The sequence below is a fragment of the Megascapheus bottae genome, chromosome 10 (assembly GCF_031878675.1).
Source record: "Megascapheus bottae isolate mThoBot1 chromosome 10, mThoBot2.hap1, whole genome shotgun sequence".
NCBI lineage: Eukaryota > Metazoa > Chordata > Mammalia > Rodentia > Geomyidae > Megascapheus > Megascapheus bottae.
The window spans coordinates 35167974-35194782 of NC_143518.1; the positions used below are offsets into that span (position 1 = coordinate 35167974).

Sequence of the window (26809 nt, forward strand, 5' to 3'; positions counted from 1 at the left end):
ATCACTTCATTATGCTGATCTTAGTAAATATTTCAGATATTTCTTTTCCCCAGACTTCAGTAGATCATCTCTGCTTTTCTCATTTTGACACTGTGAAAGGTTACTACAGTTTCAGTCATTTGCTCGTTAAATATTACTAAAAAGTTATTTGTTATCTGGAGTTCAGATCTAATACAGAGGATCCAATATGTTTTCTGACAACACTACTAATTTTAGGCTTATCGGGGCTCCAAGCTTCAAATACTTTATTCCCAAGCAGGCAATGAAGTCCAGTGGAAGTAATGGATACTGAGGTAGTACAAGTGGGCATCCTTCCTTATAGTAGTCAGTCCTTGTTCCAAAAAAGCTGCTGTGACAGAGCATCCTGTAAACACCTCAGATGAGTATTACAGAAATAGTGGTTCTAAATTAAATCTAGAATAAAGGCTGTGGTCAACCCACTGTAACAAAACTTAAAACAAGCATTCTAGAACAAAGATCACCCATTTAAAGGAATATTAGCCTAATACTTAATAGTATAAATTTTACATTTGGCATCCAGTAAAAAGTCATCAAGCATATTTGAATGCAAGTTAATGATTAACATAGCTTTTTTTTTTTTTTGCCAGTCCGGGACTTGAACTCAGGGCCTCAATACTGTCCTTGGGCCTCAAGTGGTCTGCCACTTGAGCCACAGCACCACTTCTGGCTTTTTCTATGTATGTGGTACTGATTAATCAAGCCCAGGTCTTCATGCATGCTAGGCAGGCGCTCTACCACTAGGCCAAACTCCCAGCCTGCTTTTTTTTTTTTTTTTTTTAAATCATAATTGACAGTGACATTGGGGGCCTTACTTAGTTTTAGTTCACTGTATCACTTTCTGGTTTTGTTTTGTTTCACTCTCAGGGCTCAGTTTTCACCCCAAAAGACCCTGGATCCTGACCAGCTTACACAATGGAGTAATACAGTTGTGGGACTATCGAATGTGCACCCTTATTGACAAGTTTGATGAACATGATGGTAAGACAGTTTATAGGAGGGTATTAAATGAGATAGGGTGTTTATTGGCTCCTAGGACAGACTATCTTCTAGTCTCTTTAACGTGATTCCTGTAAGATTAAAGAATGTGAAAGAGATAAATTGAAAAATCTTGACTATGAATCACTAAAGATTAGAAAAAAAATAACTCTCTGTGATATGCGTTGCCTGCTTTCTCTTTCAGGTCCAGTGCGAGGCATTGACTTTCATAAACAGCAGCCACTGTTTGTCTCTGGAGGAGATGACTATAAGATTAAGGTACAGAGGGTCTGTCATGATTAGGAATAAAGAACACAAGGATGTGGTAGGTTTAGAAATTATGGATGGTACTGAAAAACAAGACATCTCATTCATTCAGAGTTTAGGCTTTTTAACAACATTCAACAAACATATATTGAATACTTAACTGTGTAAATATTCACAGACACTTTTCATTACTGGAAATTTAAAAAATAAATAATTTCTAATACAGAATGTAAATACATACTCAGATAAGAATAGCATGTATGACCTGGTGGGTATTAGATATTCGTAGTGAAATAAAAAAGTCCAGGTACAAAAGTGGGCATACAATTAAAAAACTCCAATCATTTTGTTGGGAATAACACTTGGAGAAAAGTGAATGAAAAAGCAGAAGTTAAAGGAGGCCAGATCATAAGTATCTGCTTGCAGTACTCAGGAATTCTCAGACTTTCATACAGAGATGAAACTCTTAAAAGGGCTTAAATATAAGCTGGGCATAGTGGCTCACTCATGTAATCCTAGCTACTCAGAGGCTGAGATCTGAGTGTCAAGGTTCAAAGCCAACCTGGGCACAAAAGGACTTGAGACTCTTATCTCCATTTAACCTCTAGAAAATAGGAAGTGGGGCTTGGCTCAAGGGCAGGATGGTAGCCTTGAGCTAAAGAGCTCAGGACAGGCCAGCTCAGCCCAGGCCAAGTTCAAGCCCCATGACCCCCCCCAAAAAAGTAAGGGAGGGCTTAAGTATATATAAGAATTTTAATAAAAGGGCTAGAGTAGCTCAAGTGGTAGAGTGGCAGCCATGAGCATAGAAACTGAGAGCAAAACTGTAAGCCCCAGTCAACACACACACATACAAAGAAGAAAAAGGAGGAGAAGTAGAAGCAGCAGCAACAGCAGCGCTGCTTTGTTGGACACCAGTGATTCATGCCTGATAATCCTAGCTACTAGGAAGTTGAAGTCTGAAGTTTGTGGTTTGAAACCGGTCTGAGTAGACAGATTTATGAGACACTTATCTCCAGTTAAGTTAACGGCAGGGAGGGAGGGGGAGGACTGTAACTAGAGGCATAGTTGAAGGAGTAGAATACCAAAATGAGTGAAAAAGCTGAACATGATCATGAGGCCCTGAGTTCAAGCCCCACCACCAGCACCAAAAAGCAAAACAAAAATAGAACCATGTAAGATAAGGGGGAGTAATGGGACTGGGAGTTTGTCCTAGAAGTAGAGTGCTTGCCCTAGCATGCATGAAGGTTGGATTCCTCAGTACCACATACACAGAAAAAAGCCTACAGTGATACTGTGGCTCAAGTGGAAGAGCTCTAGCCTTGAGAAAGCCCAAGGACAGTGCTCAGGCCCTAAGTTCAAGCCCTGGGACAGGCAAAAAAAAAAAAAAAAAAAAAAAAAGAGTTCCATAGGATCTCTTTTTTTGTGGGTTGTGGGGCTTGGCATTGTCCCTGAGCTCTTCAGCTCAAGGCTACCCATCTACCCCGGAGCCAGCCCCCATTTTGGAGCCAGCCCCTATTTTGCATTTTCTAGAGGTTAACTGGAGATAAGAGTCTCAAGTTCTTTTGTGCCTGGGCTGTCTTTGAACAATGATCCTCAGATCTCAGCCTCCTGAGTAGATAGGATATAGCCACTGTGCCTACGCAACTTTTTATACTCAGATTATTCAGGTGATAATGAAAAGGGGGTGAGACTGGACTGTTGGATAAACCCATGTGGCAGTTGAACATTGCCTGGGCTTAGACTGCACCATTTAATATGAAAGCTTAAGAAAAATGAGTCAATAATTCTGTTGAATGGATTTTAGCAGGACCATAGAGGAAATAACTGAAATAACTTCCATATCTTCTTTTCCCCATATCTCCCACCCAGGGCCTTCCTAAGCAAGCATTCTATTGCTGAGTGCATTCCCAGCCCTAACTAAGATGACTTTGAAATTTTTGGTTGCATTCATTGGGTAGAAGAGACTTTTTTTTCTTTCTTTTAGTGCTGAGAATTGCGCTCAGGTCCTGTCGGATACGCTAGGCAATTGCTGTAGTAAGGATTTTCATAACTACAAAATGAAAATCAAGAGGATGTGGTATGAGTAATGAATTCCATCTTGGCTCTGATGTGTTTGGGGTAAATAAGACACAAGGTAGTGGAAGTGATAGCTTCAGGAAAGAGGTAAGAGGCAGAAGATATCACTGAGAAAGGTTGAATAAGAATACAGGCAATCATTTAAGACAGAAAAGAAGTAGAATTACTGTAGAAAGGAGGAATTTTAGAGGCTAGAAGTAAGCCAAAGAGAAGCAGAAACCTCTAGAATGCCAAAAAAGAAGAACATGGTCAGAATTATGTTACTGAAAAGCATTAGTTAGATTGCCATTATATAAACTCAGTTGCTCACTGAAAAACCTGAGCCTTTTAAAAGCCTAAGATTCTTGTATCCTATTTCTTAGCTGGATTTCTGTCTTTGTAGGTTTGGAATTACAAGCTTCGACGCTGTCTCTTCACATTGCTTGGACACTTGGATTATATTCGTACTACATTTTTTCATCATGTAAGTAGCCAGGATAGCTCCTAGTTACCCATTCTTTCTACAAGTAAGGTTTTTGGTATGACTGTCTTGGGATCTGTGGGGTATTTACTTTTCTGCTTTGTTTCCTTCTACTGAGAAAGCACTCAGGACTACACTGAATTTCACTTAATTGAATTCAATAGACTGTATGAGGAAATCATTGTTTCTTTGTAGGGAAAAGAAGGAATTTTTATTTCAGATTTTCTGAGCCATCAAACAAAAGTTTATAGTTATCTTCTATGTGGGTCATTATTAGTAAGCAGTAGGTATAGCTGAAAAGTCAAGATAGCATTTTGATTGCTAATAAACATTTTGAAGTATTAACTACTATCATATCTGATTTTGGAGTCTGTTGAAGTCTATTTCCTTAGTTACATTTACTACCTTCTTTGATCTACTAGTAGGTGTTATAGTAGATTTACAGGTTACAGGCATTCAGCCTCTTAGTTTGCTCTCAACTGGGTAGATTTCCTTATAGTGCTGTTTGAGTTAACTTAGTCTGTTGTTTGGCTCTCAGCAAATAAATCCTTTTGAATAAAATTAGAAAGAATGTAATGAAATAAACAAGTGTTTGATGATTGCTTTATTTCCTTTTTCAAAATTTAAAAATTTTAAGAGAAGATTGCAGCTATAACATTTGTGAATAATCTGTTTGATAGGAAATGTTTGTCACTTGCTAAAGATCCTTGCCTGGAACAAGTTGCTGTCTTCCTAAAGAGTTAAGATAGACCTTTTACATTTTAGTTCATTAAATATATATAGTCCATATACTTACTAAGCTCTATGCTAAACACTAGATACACAACTGTAAACAGGAAATAGTTCCAGTTAGCTGAGCATGGTGATGCATGCCTATAATCTCAGCACTCCGAGCACTTGCGAAGTTGAAGCTACATAGACATTGGTTCAAGGCCAGCCAGAGCTACATGACCACACTCTAAAAATGTCTCAGGAAACTAAGGGCTGGAGCTGTAGCTCAGCAATAGAGAACCTGCTAAGAATGTCCATAGTACTGGATTCAATTCCCCAGCACAGCAAAAAAGGAAAAGAGAAAGAAAGCCCATGGGTCTAGTCCCACCACATGGGAAGCTAAGGCAGAAAAATCACAACTTTATGTCTAACCTGAGCTGCATAGGAAGTTCCAGGATAGGCCTGGAACTTTGAGCCTTGTATCAAAAAAGAGACGATGATAAGAGCTGTCATGCAGCAGTTATCATCTTAGTGACATGCTTCATCTGGTTTTTCCCACTTGTTATGAACTCTTTAAGATCAATTCTTATGTGCTTTTGTAACTATTTCTATGTCCTACATGAGGAATACAGTCATTTTTAAAAACATATGTCACATAGATGAAAATAAGCAATATATAAATTTTGCAAGATGAATGTGAAAAATTGTTAGCTATTTCAGAAGGTATGGTGTTAGCCATCCCTACTATGAAGCTGTTACAATTACTGAGAGTGCCATTAAAAATAATACTTTAAAAAAAAGAGAGAGAGAGAGAAGATGGGGCCAGGAGTTTGGCCTAGTAGTAGAGTGCTTCCCTAAAATGCATAAAGACCCAGGTTCTATTCCTCTGTGCCACATACATAGAAAAGGTGGAAGTGTGCTGTGACTCAAGTGATAGAACACTAGCCTTAAGGAAAGCCCAAGGACAGTGCACAGGCCTGGCTTATGTCTGTAATCCTAGCTACTCAGGCGACTGAGATCTGAGGGTCAAGGTTCAAAGCTAGCTTGGGCACAAAAGACCCCGAGACTTATCTATCCAATTCACCTCTAGAAAATAGGATGTGGGGCTTGGCTCAAGGGTAGGGAGATAGCCTTGAGCCGAAGAGCTCAGGGTTAGCGCCCGGGCCCAGAGTTCAAGCCCAATGACTCAAAAAAAAAAAAAAAGAAGAAGAAGCAGCAGCAGCAGCAGCTTCTTTGCTAATATAGCTGAAGTAGACAAAACAGCAAAGTATATAAGCTTGACAGAATATAATTATTTAATGTTTGCTTGGGATTTTATACTGGGACTTGAACTAAGGCATTGTGCTCACTCAGCTTGCTTTCTCAAAGCTGGTGCTGTCCAGGCTGGGAGTTTGGCCTACTGATAACTGCTTGCCTAGCATCCACGAAGACCCGGGTTTCATTCCTCGGTACTATACACATAGAAAAAAGCCAGAAGTGGTGCTGAGGCTCAAGTGGTAGAGCTCTGGCCTTGAGAAAGCCCAAGGACAGTGCTTAGGCCCTGAGCTCAAACTCAGGACTGGCAAAAAACAAACAAAAAAACTGGTGCTCTCCCATTGAAGCCAATCTTAAATCCCATGTTTCTGTTAGTTAATAATAGTGGAGTGTTTACTACTTTTCTGTCCAGGCTGGCTTTAAACCTTGATTTTCTCTCTGATCTCAATCCCCTGCATAGTAAGGACTATAGGAATGAGCCACTAGGATCCAGCTGACATTTTTAATATTGATAGACTTTGTCTGAAATATCTTTCAGGAATATCCTTGGATTCTGAGTGCCTCAGATGATCAGACCATTCGAGTGTGGAACTGGCAGTCTAGAACCTGTGTCTGGTAAAGCAGAAGGCAGAAGCCTCAAAGACTTTTTTGAAGGCTGGGAATATGGCCTAGTGGTAGAGTGCTTGCCTAGCATGCATGAAGCTCTGGGTTCAATTCCTTAGTACCACAAACAAAAAAAGCTGGAAGTGGCACGGTGGATCAAATGGTAGAATGCTAGCGTTGAGCAAAGAAAGCTTGGGAATAGTGCCCAAATCTTGAGTTCAAACCCCAGGACTGGCCAAAAAAAAAAAAAAAGAAGAAGAAAAAGACATTTTTGATTCTTCCTAGTTTTTTTTATAATCAGCTTCTCTTTAAAACAATCATCTCACTTCCCAAAGGGGATGTACTTGTTAATTGCTGACTATATTTGTGGAGTGCTTTTAAATATAGAATAATAAATGGAGAGATAATCTCATTAAATAATGTAGAAATCTTGATTTCCTGATAATTTATCAAAGAGATGAAGTCATATAGCAAGGTTTTTAGAACATGAACTTTTAGGTGCTTTTTAGTTCTCTTCCCATGAAACCTGAATCAGTTTTATAGACAATGACTGTATTGGGGCTAGAACTCTGCTAGAACTTTCTGTGAAAATCTTAGAAAGATTTTAAGTGTATCCTTTAAGGACACCCTTCTAAAATAGTATCACATGTTTTCCAGTGTAAAGTGCAAAGATTATTTTTATTTTCATATTTCAGTATCTTTAATCTTAAAGGAAAACTACATAATCCCACTTCTCCTAAATTAATATTACTAAACTAGAGTTAAGAAGAAAACTTTATTTCCAAATCAAGTAGCTTATTAATTCAGAATTGTTAGGATGACTTACTTTTGCCCTCATATAAGTATAATTTGGTAAGTGTCTAATGAATATGAAGAAAGGTAGATGGGTGGCAGTGACTTAGACCTGTAATCCCATACTTTAGAAGTAGAGATTGGGAGGATCACAGTTCAAGGCTAACCTGGAAAAGGAAATGATAATAATGAGACAATCTAATTTGTTGAATTTAAACCCTCTGTGTAACTACTTAAGAATAATAATTATATATATATAATTTTTAAGGTAAAGAGAGCTCAACAAATAAGTTGGATGTTGTGGCATATACTTACACTCCTAGCTCCTTGAGAGGCTATAAATGGAGGCCAGAGGGCAGCCCCAGGCCAACTTTCACCCCCAAGAAAGATCTTATCTAAAAAAACAATAACTAAAGCAAAAAAGAGCTAGGGCATGACTCAAGTGCCTAGCAAAAAAAGGCACTGAGTTGAAACCCTAGTAGTCAGTTGATTTCTACCTGTAATTTAATATTATCTTTTTTTTTTCCTACAGTGTGTTAACAGGCCACAATCACTATGTAATGTGCGCTCAGTTCCACCCCTCCGAAGACTTGGTTGTATCAGCTAGCCTGGACCAGACTGTACGCGTTTGGGATATTTCTGGTGAGCTGCCCAAGTTCAGAGAATCTAGTCATGTCTGGCATGAAACTGCAATTGCTTAAAATAGTGAGGTAGTTGGCTTAAAACAAAAAAGTTTATATATTTAGTTCCCATATAATAGCAGTCTGCTTTTGTAGTTCATAATGTTAGAAGTATTTTTTATGAAAAGTGGTTGCTCTAGAATATTAATTTGATTTGAATAAATTTTAACTTTTTAGTTTATCCCTGTTTTCAGTTAAAATGGATATATTTCTGGAGACCTTGTTTAAGAATCAAGTTTTCTATATATTTAAATAATAAAGAATATAACTTCAGAAAAGGAAATTTTGAGAATAGACTAATGCAGAGAACCAAGACTTGATACTGTTACCCTTAGAAATACAAAGATTATTTCTGTTAGATTCTTCTGGATTACAAAGCATGGGATGAAGCAAGTTCGTGGCTTTTATGTCTAGAATACTATTTAATAGACAGACATCTAAAGCCAGTGATAGTTCATAAATTGTAAGTAATTGGAATAACTCTTCCTTTCATAGTTTACTGTACGTATGATTTTGAGGTAATGATAAATAGAGCTGTATAGAGATCTAATATGCTAATCCGAGAATTTAGAATCAGAGAAAAAACTGCCCATGAGATGGGAGAGCTTTGTGTCACAGTAGAAAAAGAGACTAAATGATGCTGTTCTCTGCCCAGTTACATTTGCTGATCACTGACTGTTCTCTCTCTTGTTGCCTTAGAAATAGTGAAGATTGCGTTCTGTGAAAACTCAGTAACTTAGCTCCAAAATGGTATTTCATTCTACACAAGGAAGTTCCCTTATAGGTCTTAAGCAGTTATTCTGCATTGAACAACTAAGTTGTGATAGGGCTTTGCCATTGCAGTTTTTTGTCAGACTGACTAGAATTTTGGAAGTGCACCCAGATGTGACCAGCCATGCTAATAAGAGGAGCTAGGTACAAACTGTGAGCCTGTGCCCTCCTCACTGTAATCCCAGGGGGCTTAGCATTCACTCTTCCAGTAACTCAGCTATGGCTTCCTTGGGTTTTCACTGTGAACACATTCAAACTACTCTCCTTGTCTCAGGATGTAGGAGCCTGGTGAGGGTAGATCTCATCTCATATACTGCTCAGCTTTTGGGGGCAATTGTTTATTAACAGTCGCATTCCAAATTCTGTGAGAAAACTGAGTGACACAAAAAGTTCTTTGACTGACTGTTTAATAATTTCATCTTAAAAGTGTTATTTTGTTGCCTATCTAAAAAGGCACAAGAGGCTTAATTCTTTCCCAGAACACTGGGTTAAGACAGCATGTTCCTTGCAGTCTAACTAATGCAACTTGAGAAATTTGAAAATCTAGCTACTTTTAAAACATTAGGAGAAAGCAGGTGTTTGGATTCTTGGTTTTGATCATGAAATGTCCTGTAAGCCAGGGACATGGCTTAACTGGTACTGTACCTAGCAAGCATGAAGCCCCTGCACTGGAAAAGAAGGAAAAAGAAAAGAAAAATGGGTGAAAAACATGGGAAGGGGTATTAATGTTCAAGAAGTAATGTACCTAATACCTGACGAATGTAACTGTAATCCCTCTATTTATTGCCCTGACAATAAAATACAATTTAAAAAAAAAAAAAAAGAGCACCTGGGAGTTTGGCCTAGTGGTAGAGTGCTTGCCTAGCATGCACGAAGACCCAGGTTCAATTCCTCAGTACCCCTACATAGAAAAATGCTGGAAAGGGTACCAAGTGGTAGAGCACTAGCCTTGAGAAAGCCTAAGGACAGTGCTCATACCCTGAGCCCCAGGACTGGCAAAAAGAAAAGAAAAGAAATTTTTTCCTTCACCTTTTACATCAAAATTAAAGGCCCTAAATCAGAAGAGAAGGAGAGAGGTGTAACCCCCATGGGTTTATACTTGTTCTTGAATGTGTGAATTGCATGGATTACTACTATGTAATAAGATTATAATTGGTATACTTTACATATGTAATAGTATTTATGCTAACTTGCTATATTAATATTAATGCTTTCTTTACCATTTTAAATATTTTTCTCTAGTCACAAGTCTTGATTTCAAGTAACACCTTAACTAAAGTGAATGGAGATGCTTGGGTCTTTTTTTTTTATTGCTTTGGCTTTTAACCAAGTGGAAGGAGCTTTTGGGTTAGACTTTCACTCTATTCTAGTCTAGAAAGCAGCATTCTTTACAGCAGGATTCCTTTTTGCTTTGATTCAAGTAAGTCTCAACACAATAAGAGGAATTAATTTAACAGATCTGTTGGGGACCAGTGCTCATATTTGTGAGAAAGAGAAGTTACCTCTGAATAAGAGAAATAGTAATTTTATTTAAAGAACTTGTGAAAATTTTGATTATTTGGATGGTCTCTTTTTGAAAGAAATACTCTAATCTCACAGGTAAGCACCAAGAGAATGCAGAAATTTTTTTTGAGGTTTTTTTTTTGAAGATTGAGTTCTATGAAAACTCGGTGACTTAGCTCCAAAATTGTGTTTCATTCTGTACAAGGAAGTTCCCTTGTATGTCTTTGCCTTGTTCTTTGTTGTAATAAAGGAGGTATTCTTCTGCATTCAACAACTAAGTTGTGATATCTCTTGCTGTCAAGAGATGGCTTTTCCCATGAAGATCAAGCACCTTGGAGCTTAAATTTTTTTTTTTTTTGCTAGCCTGATACAAACCTTCTTGTTTAAAAGGACTATTTACAACTTAGCAGTAGACATGAAGTTACTTTTTTTAGCTTGAGCTTCTAAGTGTCAGTTAAAGTCTTTTAACATGCTTACACCTTTGCATGTCATGCCCATGTAATTCAGGCTTGCTGTTTTGACCACTAAAAAAATATTAATATGCTGTCAAATCCTGTCTTCATCCCTCTTTCTTTACTGCTGACCCTGGTTCCCTTTGGGAGTCTTGCATAAACTGGTCCATTCTGAGAGTGTTCTCTTCTCCCTCTGGATTTGGGTAGCTGCTGTAGAAATTTTCCATCTGTCGTTCAGTCCTACTGAGTGGTTTGTGGAAGGCTCAGATATTTCTCTTAAGTATCTTTTTTCTGCCTGTCACTATTCATCTGTGTTTCACCCTTCCCTCATTCCTAGATCATTACATGCAAGTGCAATGAAGGCTTCCATTCTGTCATACAGCTTTCTTTCTAATGTGTTTGTTGAAGCTTATTGGAGGTGAAGTTCTTCACAGCTGTCTGTCTTTGTATCTTTCATTGAATTTGTTTCATACACCAGACTTATTAGGAAAAGTTAGCAGATCCTATTAAAAGGACATGAAAAATAAGTGAAAGGAGGCCGCCTTGTCATAATGTATTTACGGAGCTTGGGAATAGTGTATTATTTTTAAAGCATTAACTTTGTTTCTACGTATTGGCCAGCTGGTTATCTTGAATAGAGGACAAGATAATTAAAACTGTTGGGGCCATTTAAAATGTTGCTGATACCTAGTTGCTAAGTTTCACAGAAGAGATGTATTTTAAAATAATGAGTATATTTTAAAACAATGAGTATACATCAAGCTCTGGTGGCTCACACCTGTAATCCTAGCTACTCAGGAGGCTGAGATCTGAAGATTATGATTGGAAGCCAGCCTGGGCAGGAAAGTCCATAAAACATCTCCAGTTAGCCACCAGAAAACCAGAAGGAGAACTGTGGCTTAAAGTGGTAGAGTGCTACCCTTTAGCAGGAATGCTCAGGGACTGTACCGAGACCCTGAGCCCCTTGACTGACCCCTTCCCCCCCAAAAAATTGAAGATAAATAAATGCAATCTTTTAAACTTGAGTTTTCTTCAAAGACCAACTTTTTAGGCTTGAAATTAGTTACATATCTTTTATTTTTGGCTATGGCTATATTATCATTGGAATATATGAATCATACACAGATAATCTGTCTTTTAAAAATGTTTTACAAGTGCTAGAAAATGTCATCCTTCACTTACTATCCCATATAATTCAACAGATAGGATTTTAGGAGGTAGAGACATTGTTGAAGTATAGAAAACCAGCCATGAGCAAAAAAGCCAAGTAAGCGCATAAGTCCCTGAGTTTAAGCTCCAGACCAGCATACACAAAAAGATAGGATTTTTAGTCCCAGTTCTATTTTCTTATATATATAATAGGTTTGGGGCTGCTGCCGCCGCCGACACCTCTTCCTCCTCTTCTTCCTCCTCCTCCTTTTCCTCCTCCTTCTCCTTTTACATTCTTATTATCGTATATTAGCTTTCCAAAGGGTTATTTTATTGTTTCATTTCAACACATGTGTGCACTATATCCCAATCAACCTCACTCCCTCTGTCACTCTCCTGAGCATGTTTCATTGATTTCTTTTCATACATGTGAACAAGCTACTTTTACCATATTCATCTTCATTGATTCATTCACTACCTTTGTTAACCCAGCCCCCTCCTACTAGTAGGCCTCTTCCTCATCCCATTCTCATCCCAGAACATAAGATAGTTTGATACCATAGTTTTGGTCTGGCTTTAATAGAAATAGATTTTCAAAGGATGAGTCCAGTAGGGTGGTAGCCTTGAGCTGAAGAGCTCAGGGACAGAGCACAGGCCCAGAGTTCAAGCCTCATGACCCACCAAAAAAAAAAAAAAGTCCACACAAGCCATAGATGTGAGATCCTCTTATAAGGCCCTGCTTACTCTGGTTCCCCTTTGATTCTAGCCTCCAAGAGTTTGATGGTAAAATACCTATGTTCATATCTATAACTGACCTTTTAAGCAAGAACTGGAATGGATGTAGTAGTTTTTATTATCATATGTGCAGTTAAAAATCAAGATATGGGTTCACTTTTTGCGTAATACCCTTTTTCATAATATTTTTAATAGTATATACCAAACCAGATAGCTGTTTTGTGTTAAACAGGTTTGGTTCTGTGACCCACTTGGACTTTGTACGTAAGTTGCCTCAAAGTTTCTAGTTTGAGAAACATTGAGCCCATAGCCTTCCCCCAATGTCTTTTTTTCTTTTCTTTTTGTTTAATTAAAAGATTTTATTAACACTGATTGTTTTACATCATATTTCCAATGTCTTATTTAACAAACAAGTATTCAAGAAGGGAATCTATAATCACTGGCACATAAATTTTAGAACATAATTAAAGCTGAGACTTTGTCATAGATACATATCGATCTATATAATTTAACATTATGTCAATAGAATATATATCCTATCATAGATTTTTATGTCTACGTAGTTATATTTATATCTCCAAGACCATGTCAATAACCTTGAGTAACGGAGTATTGAGTACTGTTTGGATCTAATATCCACATATGAAGGAGACCATGAGCCTTTTGTTCCTTTGCTCTAGTTTCCTCTACTTCCCAGCAAATACTTTTATTTTATCTTGTCTGGTGGCTATGCAGAATTCCATTGTATATATGTACCACAATTTTTGTATCCATTCATCTATAGTGGGTCATCTGGGTTGTTTCCATCGCTTGGCTATTGTGAATAGTGCAGTGATGAACATGGCTATGCAGATGTTCTTATCATATCCTGGGTTATGATGCTCAGGATAGTGCCCAGGAGTGTAAGGCTGGATCAAAGGGAAGGTCTATTTTTAGTTTTTTGAGAAACCGCCAAACTGCCTTCCAGAGTGGGTATACTAGTTTACATTCCCACCACCAATGGCTTTTCTTTAGAATTTTTTGATATGATTGAACAATGTGAGTAGTAGATTTCATTAAGTTGAAAGTATAAATTGTTTATGCCTTCAGAGACCACATTTTAAGAACACTTAAGAATGAAAAGTGGACATTTGTGTAAATTACACAACTCTTATGAGACTTGTTGTGTAAGTTAATTGTATCAGGAATTTGGGTTGGTTCCCGGTAGTGCATCTGTTGAGTGTTGAAGGAGAAGACAGTGTGGCTAGAAGTTCTTCTTTTCTCTTCATTCTCTTTTTTCTTCAATTTCGCCTTCTTTTTCATCTGATTTTTGGTCCATCATGTTATTTCTCTATACTTCTGATATATTGTACACTTTTTTATAACATTATGCTTGCATTTTTTCTTTTATCCCATTCCTTACTCCTTCAAAGGTCTGAGGAAAAAAAACTTGTCTCCTGGTGCAGTGGAGTCGGATGTAAGAGGAATAACAGGGGTTGATCTGTTTGGAACTACAGACGCGGTGGTGAAACATGTACTAGAGGTACTTATTGTTGTAGTTGGTAGCTGGTTATGGGCTGTCTTCTGGAGAAAATCTCAACGTGCTATTCATTATTTCATTCCTTTGGTAAATATTTATTAAGAATTGTGTCTGAAGCATGAGGGGATAGAGTTGTAGCCAGGCCGATAGAGAAATGAAAACTACGTGTCTCAGAGAGTCAGGTGACCTTATATATAAATCCAATGGAGAGAAAGAAAGTGGGTATAGGCTTCATCCCCATTCCTATCTCAAAGCAGAACCTAAGCCTCCTAACAGAGCAGGAGGGAGATACTTAATGAAGTTACTGAAAAGCACCGTTGTATAAGAAACTTGTTCATGATATGGAAATAGAAATGCATAAGGGAAAGAAACAATTTTTTTCTTTTTTTGCCAGACCTGGGACTTGAACTCAGGGCCTGGACACTGTCCTTGGACACTTTTTGCTCAAGACTAGCACCTTGCCACTTGAGCCACAGCACCACTTCTGGCTTTTTCTGTGTATATGGGTCTGGGGGATTGAACCCAGGGCATGCTAGGCGAGCATGCTGCTACTAGACCATGCTCCCAGCCACAAGAAACAATTTTTATAAATTAAAAATCTAATCTCTACTGAAGTAGCTTTTATTAAGCTCAAAATTTTTTGAGATTTAATGAAATTAAGCAGTTTATCAATATTCATATATATCTAATAAATGGACAAGCTGGGGTTTTAAATTGAATCTGTTTGAACAAGAGAGGGAAATGGGGGAGAATGAAGGAAGAGGGTAACATTGACCAAGAAGCACTGTATCCATAAGCTGACTTATGAAATTAGAAACCCTTTGTATGACTACTTAATCATAATTATTAAAAAAAAACTGAAAAAGGTCAGTTTAATTCTAAAATCCAGGTGCTTTTAGTTATCAGTATACTATACTATCTATCAGAGATACACCTTAATCAAAACTACTGGGTCCACAATTTTGTTGTAATGTGAAGTACAACTATACACTTTTTTTTTTTTTGCCAGTCCTGGGCTTGAGCTCAGGGCCTGAGCACTGTCCCTTGGACTTTCTCAAGGCTAGAGCTCTACCACTTGAGCCTCAGCACCACTTCCAGCTTTTTTTTTATGTATGTGGTACCGAGGAATCGAACCCGGGTCTTCGTGCATGCTAGGCAAGCACTTTAACCACTAGACCAAACTCCCGGCCCCTACAACTATACACTTTTAAGGTGAAATCTTAAAACTAGCAGTTCTTAAACTTTTTGGTCTGAAGAATTCTTCATACCCTTAAATTATACTGAGTACTCCAGTGAGTTTTTCTTTATATAGTTCATATTTATTAATTTTAACCATATTCAAACAAACTTTTTGGGGGTAGACAAGTCCTGAGAATTGAACCCAGAACCTTGCTATGTATGCTAATAAACACATGCTTTACCATTGAACTATATACCTATGATCTGTTCGGGCCTTAGCTTAAGTGGTAGAACACCATCCTTGAGCAAAAAAGATGAGTAAGAGCATGAGGCCTTGAATTCAAGCCTCAGTAAAAAACAAAAAGTAAAACTGAATTTTTAAAATATGAATGATATTAAGACACATGCTTTTAGATGTCAGATAATGTCATCATGTAATAGCTGTGCAACTCCACTAATCTCATGAAATAGTAATGATGAAAAGATAAATAAAGCTTCTGTCTGATTACAAAAATGGTGGGGGGTTTTTGTTGTTGTTACTTTGTTTTTGTTGGTTGTAGGGCACTGTCCCTGAGCTCTTTTAGCTCAAGGCTAGCATTCTCCACTTTGAGCCATAGCTCCACTTCCAGTTTTTGAGTGGTTAATTGGAGATCAGAGTCTCCCAAACTTTCCTGCCTTGGCTGGCTTCGAACCACCATCATCAGATCTCAGCCTCTTGAGTAGCTAGAATTACAGGAGGGAATCACTGGCATCTAGCACAAAGTAGATCTTTATACTGAAATGTTAATAAATATTTAGAGAAATAAGATGTAAGTACATCTTATATACAGAATATCCTAAAAGTAAATGAAGCTAAATTTAAGTGTAGAAACATTTTGAAATTTTTCATGAGAATCTGGAGTGATGCCAGATAGATTGACATGGTAATTCAAATGTTCAAAACCTAATAGTAGTGACATGAATTACTCCTTGTACACAAGCTGAAGCAGAATGATTACAAGTTTAAGTCTACACAGTGGTAGTATCTCACCACTACTCCCTGGCCAAAACAACAACAACAACAAAAACTTTACTGTGTCATAGACACTTGAGTCTTTTAACATGAATAGCAAATTATAAACATCTTTTTTAAAGAATTTATTAACATTGATTTTTACATCATATTTCAAATCATGTGTTTAACAAACAAGTATTCAAGAAGGGAATCTATACAATCACTGTTACTTAGATTTTAGAACATAATTAAAATTAAGCTGAGGGTTTGTATGTCATAGATACGTAGTAATCTGTGTAATAAAACATTATGTATAGACATCTTTTATAACCACCAGCATGACTTACTGATTTGCGTTGAGTAATATTTATAAAGCTGGGGCTGGGAATGTGGCTTAGCAGTAGAATGCTTGACTAGCATGCATGAAAATCTAGATTCATTTCCTCAGTACCATATAAACAGAAAAAGCTAGAAGTGATGTGGCTCAAGTAGTAGAGAAGCTCAGTGCCCAGGCCCTGAAATAAAGCCTCAGGGCAAGCAAAAAAAAAATATTTATAGAGCCATGCACTCAAGAGACTCTTCAATTAACCACTAGAAAACTGGAAGTGGCACTATGGCTCAGGTGATAGGGTGGTAGCCTTGAGCTGAAGAATTTGGGGATAATGCACCCAGGCCCAGAGTTCAAGCCCCAAGACCAATCCCCCCCAAAAAAATTTGTGTGTGTGTCTGTGTGTGTGTGTGTGAAGCTGTTTTGTAAGAACCTGTCACTCTCTTGGGCTGGGAGTTGGCCTAGTGGCAGAGTCCTTGCCTAGCATGCACAAAGACCCAGGTTCGATTCCTTAGTACCACATACACAGGAAAAAGCTAGAAATAGTGCTGTGGCTCAAGTGGTAGTAGCGCTAGCCTTGAGAAATCCCAAAGACAGTGCTCAGGCCTGGAACTCAAACCCAGGACTGGCAAAAAAACAAACAAACAACAACAACAAAAAAAAACCTGTCACTCTCTTTAAAAAAAAAAAAACAGGGTCATGATCGTGGAGTAAACTGGGCTGCATTCCACCCTACTATGCCTCTTATTGTATCTGGAGCAGATGACAGACAAGTGAAGATCTGGCGCATGAATGGTGAGTGAACCAATAGCATATCATGATTTCTAAGAAATTAACTATTGGTCAGTAAAGTACAGTACCCAGGTCTTTTGAACTTTGACTTATTTTCCTGTTTTGGGTAATTTCTTTTTGAACCAGTCCTGGGAGCACAGACATTTTTTCCTTTTTTGCCTTTTTTCCTGTGGTAGCTTCCTAATTTTAAGAGTAAGAAGTCAGGGTAAGAGTTTGGCCTAGTGGCAGAGTTCTTGCCTAGTGTGCACGAAGACCCGGGTTCTGTTCCTTGGTACCACATATGTAGCAAAAAGACAGAAATGGTGCTGTGGCTCAAGTGGTAGAGCTCTAGCCTTGAGAATGTCCAAGGACAGTGCCTATGCCCTGAGTTGAAAGCCCAGGACTGGCAAAAAAATAAAATAAGTTGCCAGGTATGGTAGCTGAAGCCTGTAATTCTAGCTACTCAGGAGGCTGAGATCTGAGGATCAAGGTTCAAGACTAAAGACTGAGATTCTTATCTACAGTTAAACACTAGAAAACCAGAAATGGCACTGTGGCTCCAGAAATAGGGCAGTGACCTTTAGCTGAAGAGCTCAGGAACAATGCCCAGGCCCAGAGTTGAAGCCCCACTATTGACAAAAAAAAAGTAAGAAGCAATCCATTTATTTGAAAAATTATTGAGAACTTAACACTGTATTAGACATTGCTTAGAGTGTTGTGTATATAATGATGACTAAAACAGGTAAAGCTCCCTTCTTAGGAAGTATTTATTCTACAATGACTGCTAGTGGCAAATGCTGTTAGGATAGAGGTATCAGAAATTATAGGAAAATCAGAATGAAAGAACAGTCATGAAAAGGTTAAGAGACTTAGAGCCAGGATGTTATGTGCAATTTAATTTTTACAGCTCTCTAGCTACTCAAGAGGATGACAGCTGAAGATCACAATTCAAAGCCAACCTGGACAGGAAAGTCTGTGAGAATCTGACTTCTGTTTAATCAGCAAAAAGCATCATGAAATGCAGCCAGGACTTAAATATTAGCGCCTATAATCTTAGCAACTTAGAGGCCAGGAAAATCTCAGTTTTAGATCAGCCTGTGCAGAAAAGTTTTCAAAACTATTTCTAGGACCAGGACCTTAGCCTAGTGGTGAGTGCTTGCCTACCAGGCACAAAGCCTCCATTCCATATACCTAGAAAAAGCTGGAAGTGGCATTGTGGCTCAAATGGCAGAGCGCCAGCCTTGAGCAAAAAGTGTCCAAGGATAGTGCTCAGGTCTTGAGTTCAAGCCCCAGGATTGGCAAAAAACAAACAAGCAAACAAAAACCCTTTCTTTTTCTTTTTTTTCTGAAAATCCAGTTTTATTTTCCATGTTGTGGACAGATCCAGTTAGTGTGATCAGTTCTTCTGTATGTGTAATAAATTATCAAAATAAGTTTTCCCACAATATTCTTTTCCATCAAAAACCCTTTCTTAACCCATAGCAGGTCACATTGTCCTGTACTTGTCCTCCCAAGCTATGTTGGAGGCCAAGATTGGGAAAATTTTGATGTCAGGCCAGCCCAGGCAGAAAAGTCCTTAAAAGAGAAGCTGGAGCTGGGTACGGTGGCTCACGCCTGTAATCCTAGCTACTCAGAAGGCTGAGATCTGAGGATCAAGATTCAAAGCCAGCCAGGGCACAAAAGGACCTGAGATTATCTCCAATTAACCTCTAGAAAACAGGAAGTGGGGCTTGACTCAAGGGTTGAGCAGTAGCCTTGAGCTGAAGAACTCAGGGACAATGCCCAGGCCCAGGCGTAGGGCTGTAGCCTTGAGATCAAGAGCTGAGGGACCGTGCCCAGGCTGAGTTCAAGCCCCATGATTCACCAAAAAAAAAAAAAAAAAAAAAAAGGCAAAGGGGGGTGGGGGGCAGGAATGAAGCTGGATGTATAGATACACATTTGTGGTCTCAGTGACAATGAGAAAGCTAAGACCCGAGCACATGCCTGCCCGAGAAGCAAAAGCCATAATTTCACTATCCAGTGAAAAACAGCTGGTGGTACCACTCAGCTAGCAAAGCCTATGGCACTAGGTAAGATGCCATATGTCCAAATCTCATCGTTACAATGTTAAGAAATTGTAATAACCTGATCTTTTTTTTGTCTTTCAGAATCAAAGGCATGGGAGGTTGACACCTGTCGAGGTCATTACAACAATGTGTCATGTGCTGTCTTCCATCCTCGCCAAGAGTTGATCCTTAGCAATTCTGAGGACAAGAGTATTCGAGTCTGGGATATGTCTAAGCGGTAAGGAAGCTATCCATGTTGTGTGTCTACAACAGGGGAAAGTCTCTCTCTTTGTTTCTCATCTTTAGCATATTAAGAAAACTTAAAGAGACCTCAGACAGCCAACATTTATTAATTTTTTGTTAAGAATCTTTACTTGTAATCTTTTTTTCTTCTTATAATCTCAGATACTGGGGGTTGGGTCGGATATGGGTTAGGAATAAGGAGGATTATGATTTGAAGCCATCCTAAGAGTAAAAAGAGTTCCTCCCTCCCCCTGCCACCCTCCACATACCCATAACTCAATCAATAGCTGAACATACTTGCAAGTTCCTACATATCAGTTATTTGGGGAGTATACATAGAAGGATCAAAGTCCAGACTGCCCTGGGCAAAACTATGAAAGCTTTATCCAAAAAGTAACTGATGCAAAAAGGGTTCGGAATTCAGCTCAAAGTGGTAGAGTGCCTGCCTAACAAGCACAAGGTGCTCAGTTCAAACCCCAATACTGTCAACAAAACAAAACACGGAGCTGGAATTTGGCCTAGCAGTAGAGTGCTTGCCTAGCATGCACAAAGACCTGGGTTCCTTGGTACCACATCCATAGAAAAAAAAAAAACTGGAAGTGGTGCTGTGGCTCAAGTGGTAGAGCTCTAGCCTTGAGAAAAGTCCAAGGACAGTGCTAAGGCCCTGAGATCAAGCCACACAACTGACAAAAAACAAAACAAAACACCTCTTTTTTTCCCTACCTCTCTCTCTGATTCTTTAGCTAGGAAAGTAAGAAATAAACAATGAAGAGTACAGCAGGAAATTATGATGAATAGGATAAATTAACATACCAAAATGATGTCAGTTTACAGTTGTTCACTTTTTAACTCTTTGCTAGATGATACATACCCTTACTTATGATATGATTCTTATTACCCTTGATTTACTTTTTTTTTTTTTTTTCCCAGTCCTGGGCTTGAGCTCCGGGCCTGAGTACTGTCCTTGCACTTTTCTCAAGGCTAGAGCTCTACCACTTGAGCCTCAGCATCACTTCCGGCTTTTTTCTATGTATGTGGTACCATGGAATTGAACCAGGGTCTTCGTGCATGGTAGGCAAGCGCTCTACCACTGGGCCAAACTCCTGGCCCCCTTGATTTACTTTTTAGATTAGCTTGTGGGCGTACCATTCAATATTTTTATGTACAGTGGGCTGAAGATCTTTAACATTAATATTTTTCTTTATATACCTTATACTTTCTTAGGACTGGTGTTCAGACCTTCCGAAGGGACCATGATCGTTTCTGGGTCCTAGCTGCTCACCCCAACCTTAACCTCTTTGCAGCAGGTAAAGACTACTTTCTTTTGTTTCATTTCATGTTTGTTCAAAGATTTAAGGTTTTGAATGTGATTCTCCATTAGCTTTGCCTCTGGTGAATATGGTAGGGTAACAAAGAAAACTAGAATTCTTAGAGCTCCTTAATTGAAAATTTTCTTCTTTTTTTGTTGTTGTTTTTTGTTTGTTTGTTTGTTTGCCAGTCTTGGGACTTGAACTTAGGGCTTGGGCACTGTCCGTGGACTTTCTCAAGGCTAGTGCTCTACTACTTGAACCAAAGCATCACTTCTGACTTTTTCCATGTATGTGGTACCTAGGAATCAAACCCAGGGCTTTGTGTATGCTAGGCATGCACTCTATCACTAGGCCATGTCCCTGGCCTTCTATATTTTTCTCTTTAATACTCTTTAGTACTCTTTATTTACCAAAATCTATTTAATGTAAAGCCCGTTTGCTGATTTATTCCTAGAGTCAGAGTTCTTAGACTAAGAATCTAGAAACCTAAATTTTGTTCATTCACTTGACAAATACATATTAAGTTTCAGGCCTTATTCTGGTTATTAGTGTTAAAGCAGTACATTAAACATAGTCTCTGCTTTTTGGAGCTTTTAGTTATAGTAGGAAAGATTGACTGTAAGTAGAAAATACATACAATGGGGAAAATGCTTTGAAAAAAGATTAAGCAAAAGTAAATGGTATACAGGCCAGGAGTTTGGCCTAGTGGTAGAGTGCTTGCCTAGCATGCATGAAAACCCAGGTTCCATTCCTTGGTACCACATACATAGAAAAAGTCAGAAGTGGTGCTGTGGCTCAAGTGGTAGAGCACTAGCCTTGAGGAAAGCTCAAGTGCAGGGCTCAGGCCCTGAGTTCAAGCCCCAGGAGTGGCAAAAATAGAGAGAGAGAGAGAGAGAGAGAGAGAGAGAGAGAGAGAGAGAGAGAGAGAGAGATAGATGGGGTGGAATACAAAGGATAGTGTAGAGACTACTACCTTATATTGATAATTTAAAAAAAAAAGTGAGAGAGGATTGGGAATGTGGCTTAGTGGTAGAGTGCCCAGCATGTATGAAGCTCTGGGCTCAATACCTCAGTATAACATAAACAGAAAAAGATGCAAGTGGCACTGTGACTTAAGTGGTAGAGTGCTAACCTTGAGCACAGAGAGGCTTTGGGACAGTGCCCAGGCCCCAAGTTCAAGCCCTAGGACTGTCAAAAGAAAAAAAGTGAGAGAGTGGAGAAATAAAAACATCACATACAAAGAAAGCCTAGTAGGATTACAAAGAGAAGTGCTTTCCATGTTAGGGAACGTGGAAACCCCTAGCATCTGAAAAGCCAGGGATAGTCATGCAGTAAGCAAAAGTCTAGTCGTAGGAAGTCAGACCACAGCAGAGTTTGCATTGTTTTATAGGTCAAGGCTAGAACTATATTTTATTCTAAATGAACGCAAAGCCATTTGAAAGTTTTGAGTATTGGAGTGACTGGCTTATATGTGGCGAGCAAACAGTATTAGTACAAAAATGAAAAGAATCTCTAAAGGATGAAGGGTAAGACATTTTAAAATCAACTGTAGTGACTTATTAAAATAACTTTAGCAACTTCCTTTTTTGTTGTTGTTGTTGCCAGTCCTAGGTCTTGAACATAGGACTTGGTTGCTGTCTCTGAATTTTGTTGCTCAAGGCTCATACTTTACCACTTGAGCCACAGCAACACGTCTGACTTTTTTGGTGATTAATTGAAGATAGGAGTCTCATGGACTTTCCTGTCCTGACTGGCTTCAAACCTCAATCCTCAGAACTCAGCTTCCTGAGTTGCCAGGATTATAAACGTGAACCACCTGTGCCTGGATAGCAAATTCTTTTTCATGCACTTATGCCAGGGATTTGGGAAGGATGGAAATTATTGCTTCTACCTTTAGAGAACACAAGACAGAGTGCAAATGAGAGGTAACTAATTATAGAACAAAATGATAAGTGCTAAGATGAAAATTTGTATGAATTGTTAGGAGATTACAGAAAGAATGTGCCCAAGTATGGTAATATGATATAGTATTAAGAAAAATTCCCCAAGCATGAGTGGTTCATGACTGTAATTCTAGTGACTCTGGAGGTTGAGATCTGTGGATTGCAATGCAAAGCCAGCCAGGACAGTCTGAACAGAAAAACTCAAGGATAACACCTTGATCTTAAGTTTAAGCCCTAAGACTGAAACACACACACACACACACACACACACACTCTCTCTCTCTCTCTCTCTCTCTCTCTCTCTCTCTCTCTCTCTCTCTCTCTCTCCCTCTCCCTCTCCCTCTCCCTCTCCCTCTCCCTCTCCCTCTCCCTCTCCCTCTCCCTCTCTCTCTCTCTCCCTCTCTCTGTCCCTCTCTCTGTCCCTCTCTCCTTTCCTCCCTTCTTCTCCCTCCCTCCCTCTCCCTTCCCCTCTCTCTAGGGCTGAGAATGTGACTGTTAGAGTGCTTGCATGTTGCCCGGGGTTTGATTCCTCAGAACTGCATAAAACAGAAAAAGTTGGAAATGACACTGAGGTTCAAGTGGTAGAGTATTAGCCTTGAGTAAAAGAAGCCCAGGGACCATGCCTAGCCCCTGAGTTCAAGCCCCAGAACTGCTTAAATAAATAAATAAATAAAAATTTAGCCAGCCAGCAAAGATATGGAACCAACCTAGATGTCCCTCAGTTGATGAGTGGATCAACAAGTTGTGGTATTTGTACACAATTCTATGCTGCTGCCAGAAAGAATGACATCGACCCATTTGTTAGGAAATGGAAAGACTTAGAAAAAATCATATTAAGTGAAGTAAGCCAGACTCAAAGGAACTTAGGCTCAATGGTTTCCCTCATTTGTCATAATCAGTAGAAACCTTGGGCTCTACTAGCAGAGATCTGCAATAGAGCAAAACCTTGATACATAAGGCCATATAGTGTGAAGCTAATTGAAAGTACCTCTAGGATATTGAAGCAAAAGCCATATAACGAATGATTGTTGTCCTTAATGTACTATGTTATCCCTCATCTCCTTTGCTGTCCCTTGGGTATCTCATATTGTTACAGTATCTCACTTTGTTATCTGATATATTGAATTTATTTGTATTTGGTTATCTGAAAGTTGATAGGGAAGGGGGGAAAACCAATACAGGAAGTGGGTGGTGTGGGTGGGGGAGGGTAATGGGTACCAAGACATGTGAAAGGGTATCAATGTATGTGAATTAATGCACCTTCTATCTGGCAAATATCATGTAACCCTTTTATTAATTACAATAAAAATATATTTAAAAAAATTTAGCCAGCCATAAGTGGCCATTACTTGTAATCTTAGCAAGACGCTGAAATTTGAGGCTTACGGTTCAAAGACTGCTGGAAAAAAAAATCTGAGAGACTTTTATTTCCAATTAAGCATCAAAAAGGCTGTTCTACAAACACAGTGATGGTACTTAATAGACACTATGTTGAAAATGAACTATACTATTTGTGGACACAGATGGGAGGGAACAACTGGGAGATTGTGAAGAAAGGTATGACATTGTCCAAAAGGAAAAGTACTAATTATCTGACTTAGTAGCTGTAACTCCTCTGCACATCACCTTTATAAAGGTATGGAGGTATGACTCAAGTGGTAATGTGTCTGCTTCATTGAAAAAGCTAACCAGAGTATAGGCAAGGCCCTGAGTTTAAGCCTTGGTACCAGTGCAAAAAATAAGAACAAGTGACAGAAAATCATTGTGAGAATTTAGACAAATAAAGGATGTATTTAGGTGTAATATTAGTCCGTTTTCTAGTGCTGTAGCAAGATTCCTCACAGTAGGTACTTTATAAAGAGGTTTGTTTCACCTCTGGGAGGTTGAAAATCAAACTTGAGTAGCTCCAAATATTTGTCCTCTTTGAAATGCCCCCTTGGCTAGGTCACAATACAGCACATGTCATCAGGGTGGGTGTATGTTTGAGAGGAAGAGAGCACATGGTTAAATAGGAAATTAGAGGATTCAGAGGTCAAGCTTGGTCCTTGCATAATAGCATAAGCTCTAGGGAACTAACCAATATCCTGATAGAACTATGTTAATCCCTTCCTAAGGTGTTCCTGCTGATGACCTAGTTAAATTCCCTAGTCCTCAAAGTTTCAATATTTACTGTCTTAACACCATCAAACCTAAGCTTCCAACTTGTTAGCCTTGAGGCAAACACAGCCAAACCATAAACTTTTAGCTCACATAAATAAACCCTATTATTTAGGGTTTGGTGATTTAGTTCAGACCTAAAGCATGTACCTATGTACAAGGTCCTGAATATTAAAGATCCTGAGTTCAATTTCAAGCACTATAAAATAATAAAATTGTCATCATCATTTTCTTTTTTTTTTTTTTTGCCAGTCCTGGGCTTGAGCTCAGGGCCTGAGCACTGTCCTTGGACTTTCTCAAGGCTAGAGCTCTACCACTTGAGTCTCAGCACCACTTCCGGCTTTTTTCTATGTATGTGGTACCGAGGAATCGAACCCGGGTCTTCGTGCATGCTAGGCCAGCACTTTAACCACTAGGCCAGACTCCCAGCCTCAACTTTATCCAGCTCCTATTTCCAGCTTGCTTTTGTGCCTACAGCTGATTCTTTCCTTTTTTCTCCTCAACCTTTCAGGGCATGATGGTGGCATGATTGTATTTAAGCTAGAACGGGAACGGCCAGCCTATGCTGTTCATGGCAATATGCTTCATTATGTCAAGGACCGATTCTTACGTCAGCTGGATTTCAATAGCTCCAAAGATGTAGCTGTGATGCAGTTGCGGAGGTAAATATGATTTGTTTCTTCTTTCCGAACACCTATTAGTGACAGGTCTTTTTACCTTTATTTGGATTTAGTCCTTAAGGAAACTGATGATATAGTGGGATGGTAAATTTAAATTGATTACAGCACAGAATGATAAGTAAATATAATAGTTCATACTAGAGTTATGATTTCCTGGAACTCTTGCTTTCCAGCAAAATAAACACAGCTAAAAGCTAGAATATATATTTTTTTTCTTTTTTTTTCCTTGAAACCATTAATTCTGAAGATATGATAACCTCTGGGATACTTGGCAAAAGGAACTGTCCTTTTGGAAAAGCCAGCTGCATCAGTGCTAAAACATTCATGGTGGCAAACATTGGCATGCGGATTTGATAACTACCCTGTAACATCACAACAATAAAAGAGATAGGTTTATGTGAGCAGTCTCAGAGACAGAAGGACCCAGCCAGAGACATATTATATCAGCTGTTATTCAGTAATGTCCACAGCAGTTATATGTAGGAATTTGTATATAATCTCACTCACTACAGAGAATGCTGCCCCTGCCTTTTGTTGAACAATTTGACTTCTGTTCATTGCTTTTCTTTTTCTTTTTCTTTTTTGCCTTTCCTGGGCTTGGGCTCAGGGCCTGAGCACTGTCTTTGGGTTTTCTCAAGGCTAGCGTTCTACCTCTTGAGCCACAGCACCACTTCTGGTTTCTTTCAATGTATGTGGTACCAAGGAATTGAACCCAGGTCTTCATGCATGCTAGGCAAGCACTCTACCACTAGGCCAAACTCCTGGTCCCCTTTCTTCTAATCTTAATACCTATTTACCATTTTCTCCTCTCCCTCCCTCCCTCCCCTCCCTCCCCCCCCCCCAGTGGTTCCAAGTTTCCAGTGTTCAATATGTCATACAATCCAGCAGAAAATGCAGTCCTACTATGCACAGTAAGTAACCTATGGAATCTAAATTTTCATTTTCCTAAGTGTCTTTCTTGTGCCCTTAGAGAATAATCTCTGATAACTCGTTAAGAGTTGTTTTGTGCTGGGTGCTAGTGGCTCACATCTGTAATCCTAGCTACTCAGGAGGCTGAGATCTGAGTATCTAGGCTCAAAACTAGCCCAGGCACCAAAGTCCACAAGACTCTTACTGCCAATTAACCGCCAGAAAACCGGAAGTGGCTCTGTGACTCAGATAGTAGAGCCTTGAGCTGAAGAGCTCAGGGAC

General features: G+C 38.9%; 1 protein-coding gene across 2 annotated transcripts in view; it reads left to right on the plus strand.

The window, feature by feature from the left end:
- Positions 1–26809, plus strand: part of Copa (coat protein complex I subunit alpha) — a 53395-nt gene that overhangs the window by 2487 nt on the left and 24099 nt on the right. For both annotated transcript variants that reach the window (XM_090340662.1, XM_090340663.1), the window contains exons 2-12: positions 886–999; positions 1202–1275; positions 3722–3802; positions 6303–6379; positions 7692–7801; positions 13862–13971; positions 17165–17264; positions 19388–19523; positions 20753–20835; positions 25450–25600; positions 26463–26529. In XM_090340662.1, coding sequence (XP_090196788.1) covers positions 886–999; positions 1202–1275; positions 3722–3802; positions 6303–6379; positions 7692–7801; positions 13862–13971; positions 17165–17264; positions 19388–19523; positions 20753–20835; positions 25450–25600; positions 26463–26529 — 1103 coding nt within the window. The remainder of the gene's footprint in view (positions 1–885; positions 1000–1201; positions 1276–3721; positions 3803–6302; positions 6380–7691; positions 7802–13861; positions 13972–17164; positions 17265–19387; positions 19524–20752; positions 20836–25449; positions 25601–26462; positions 26530–26809) is intronic.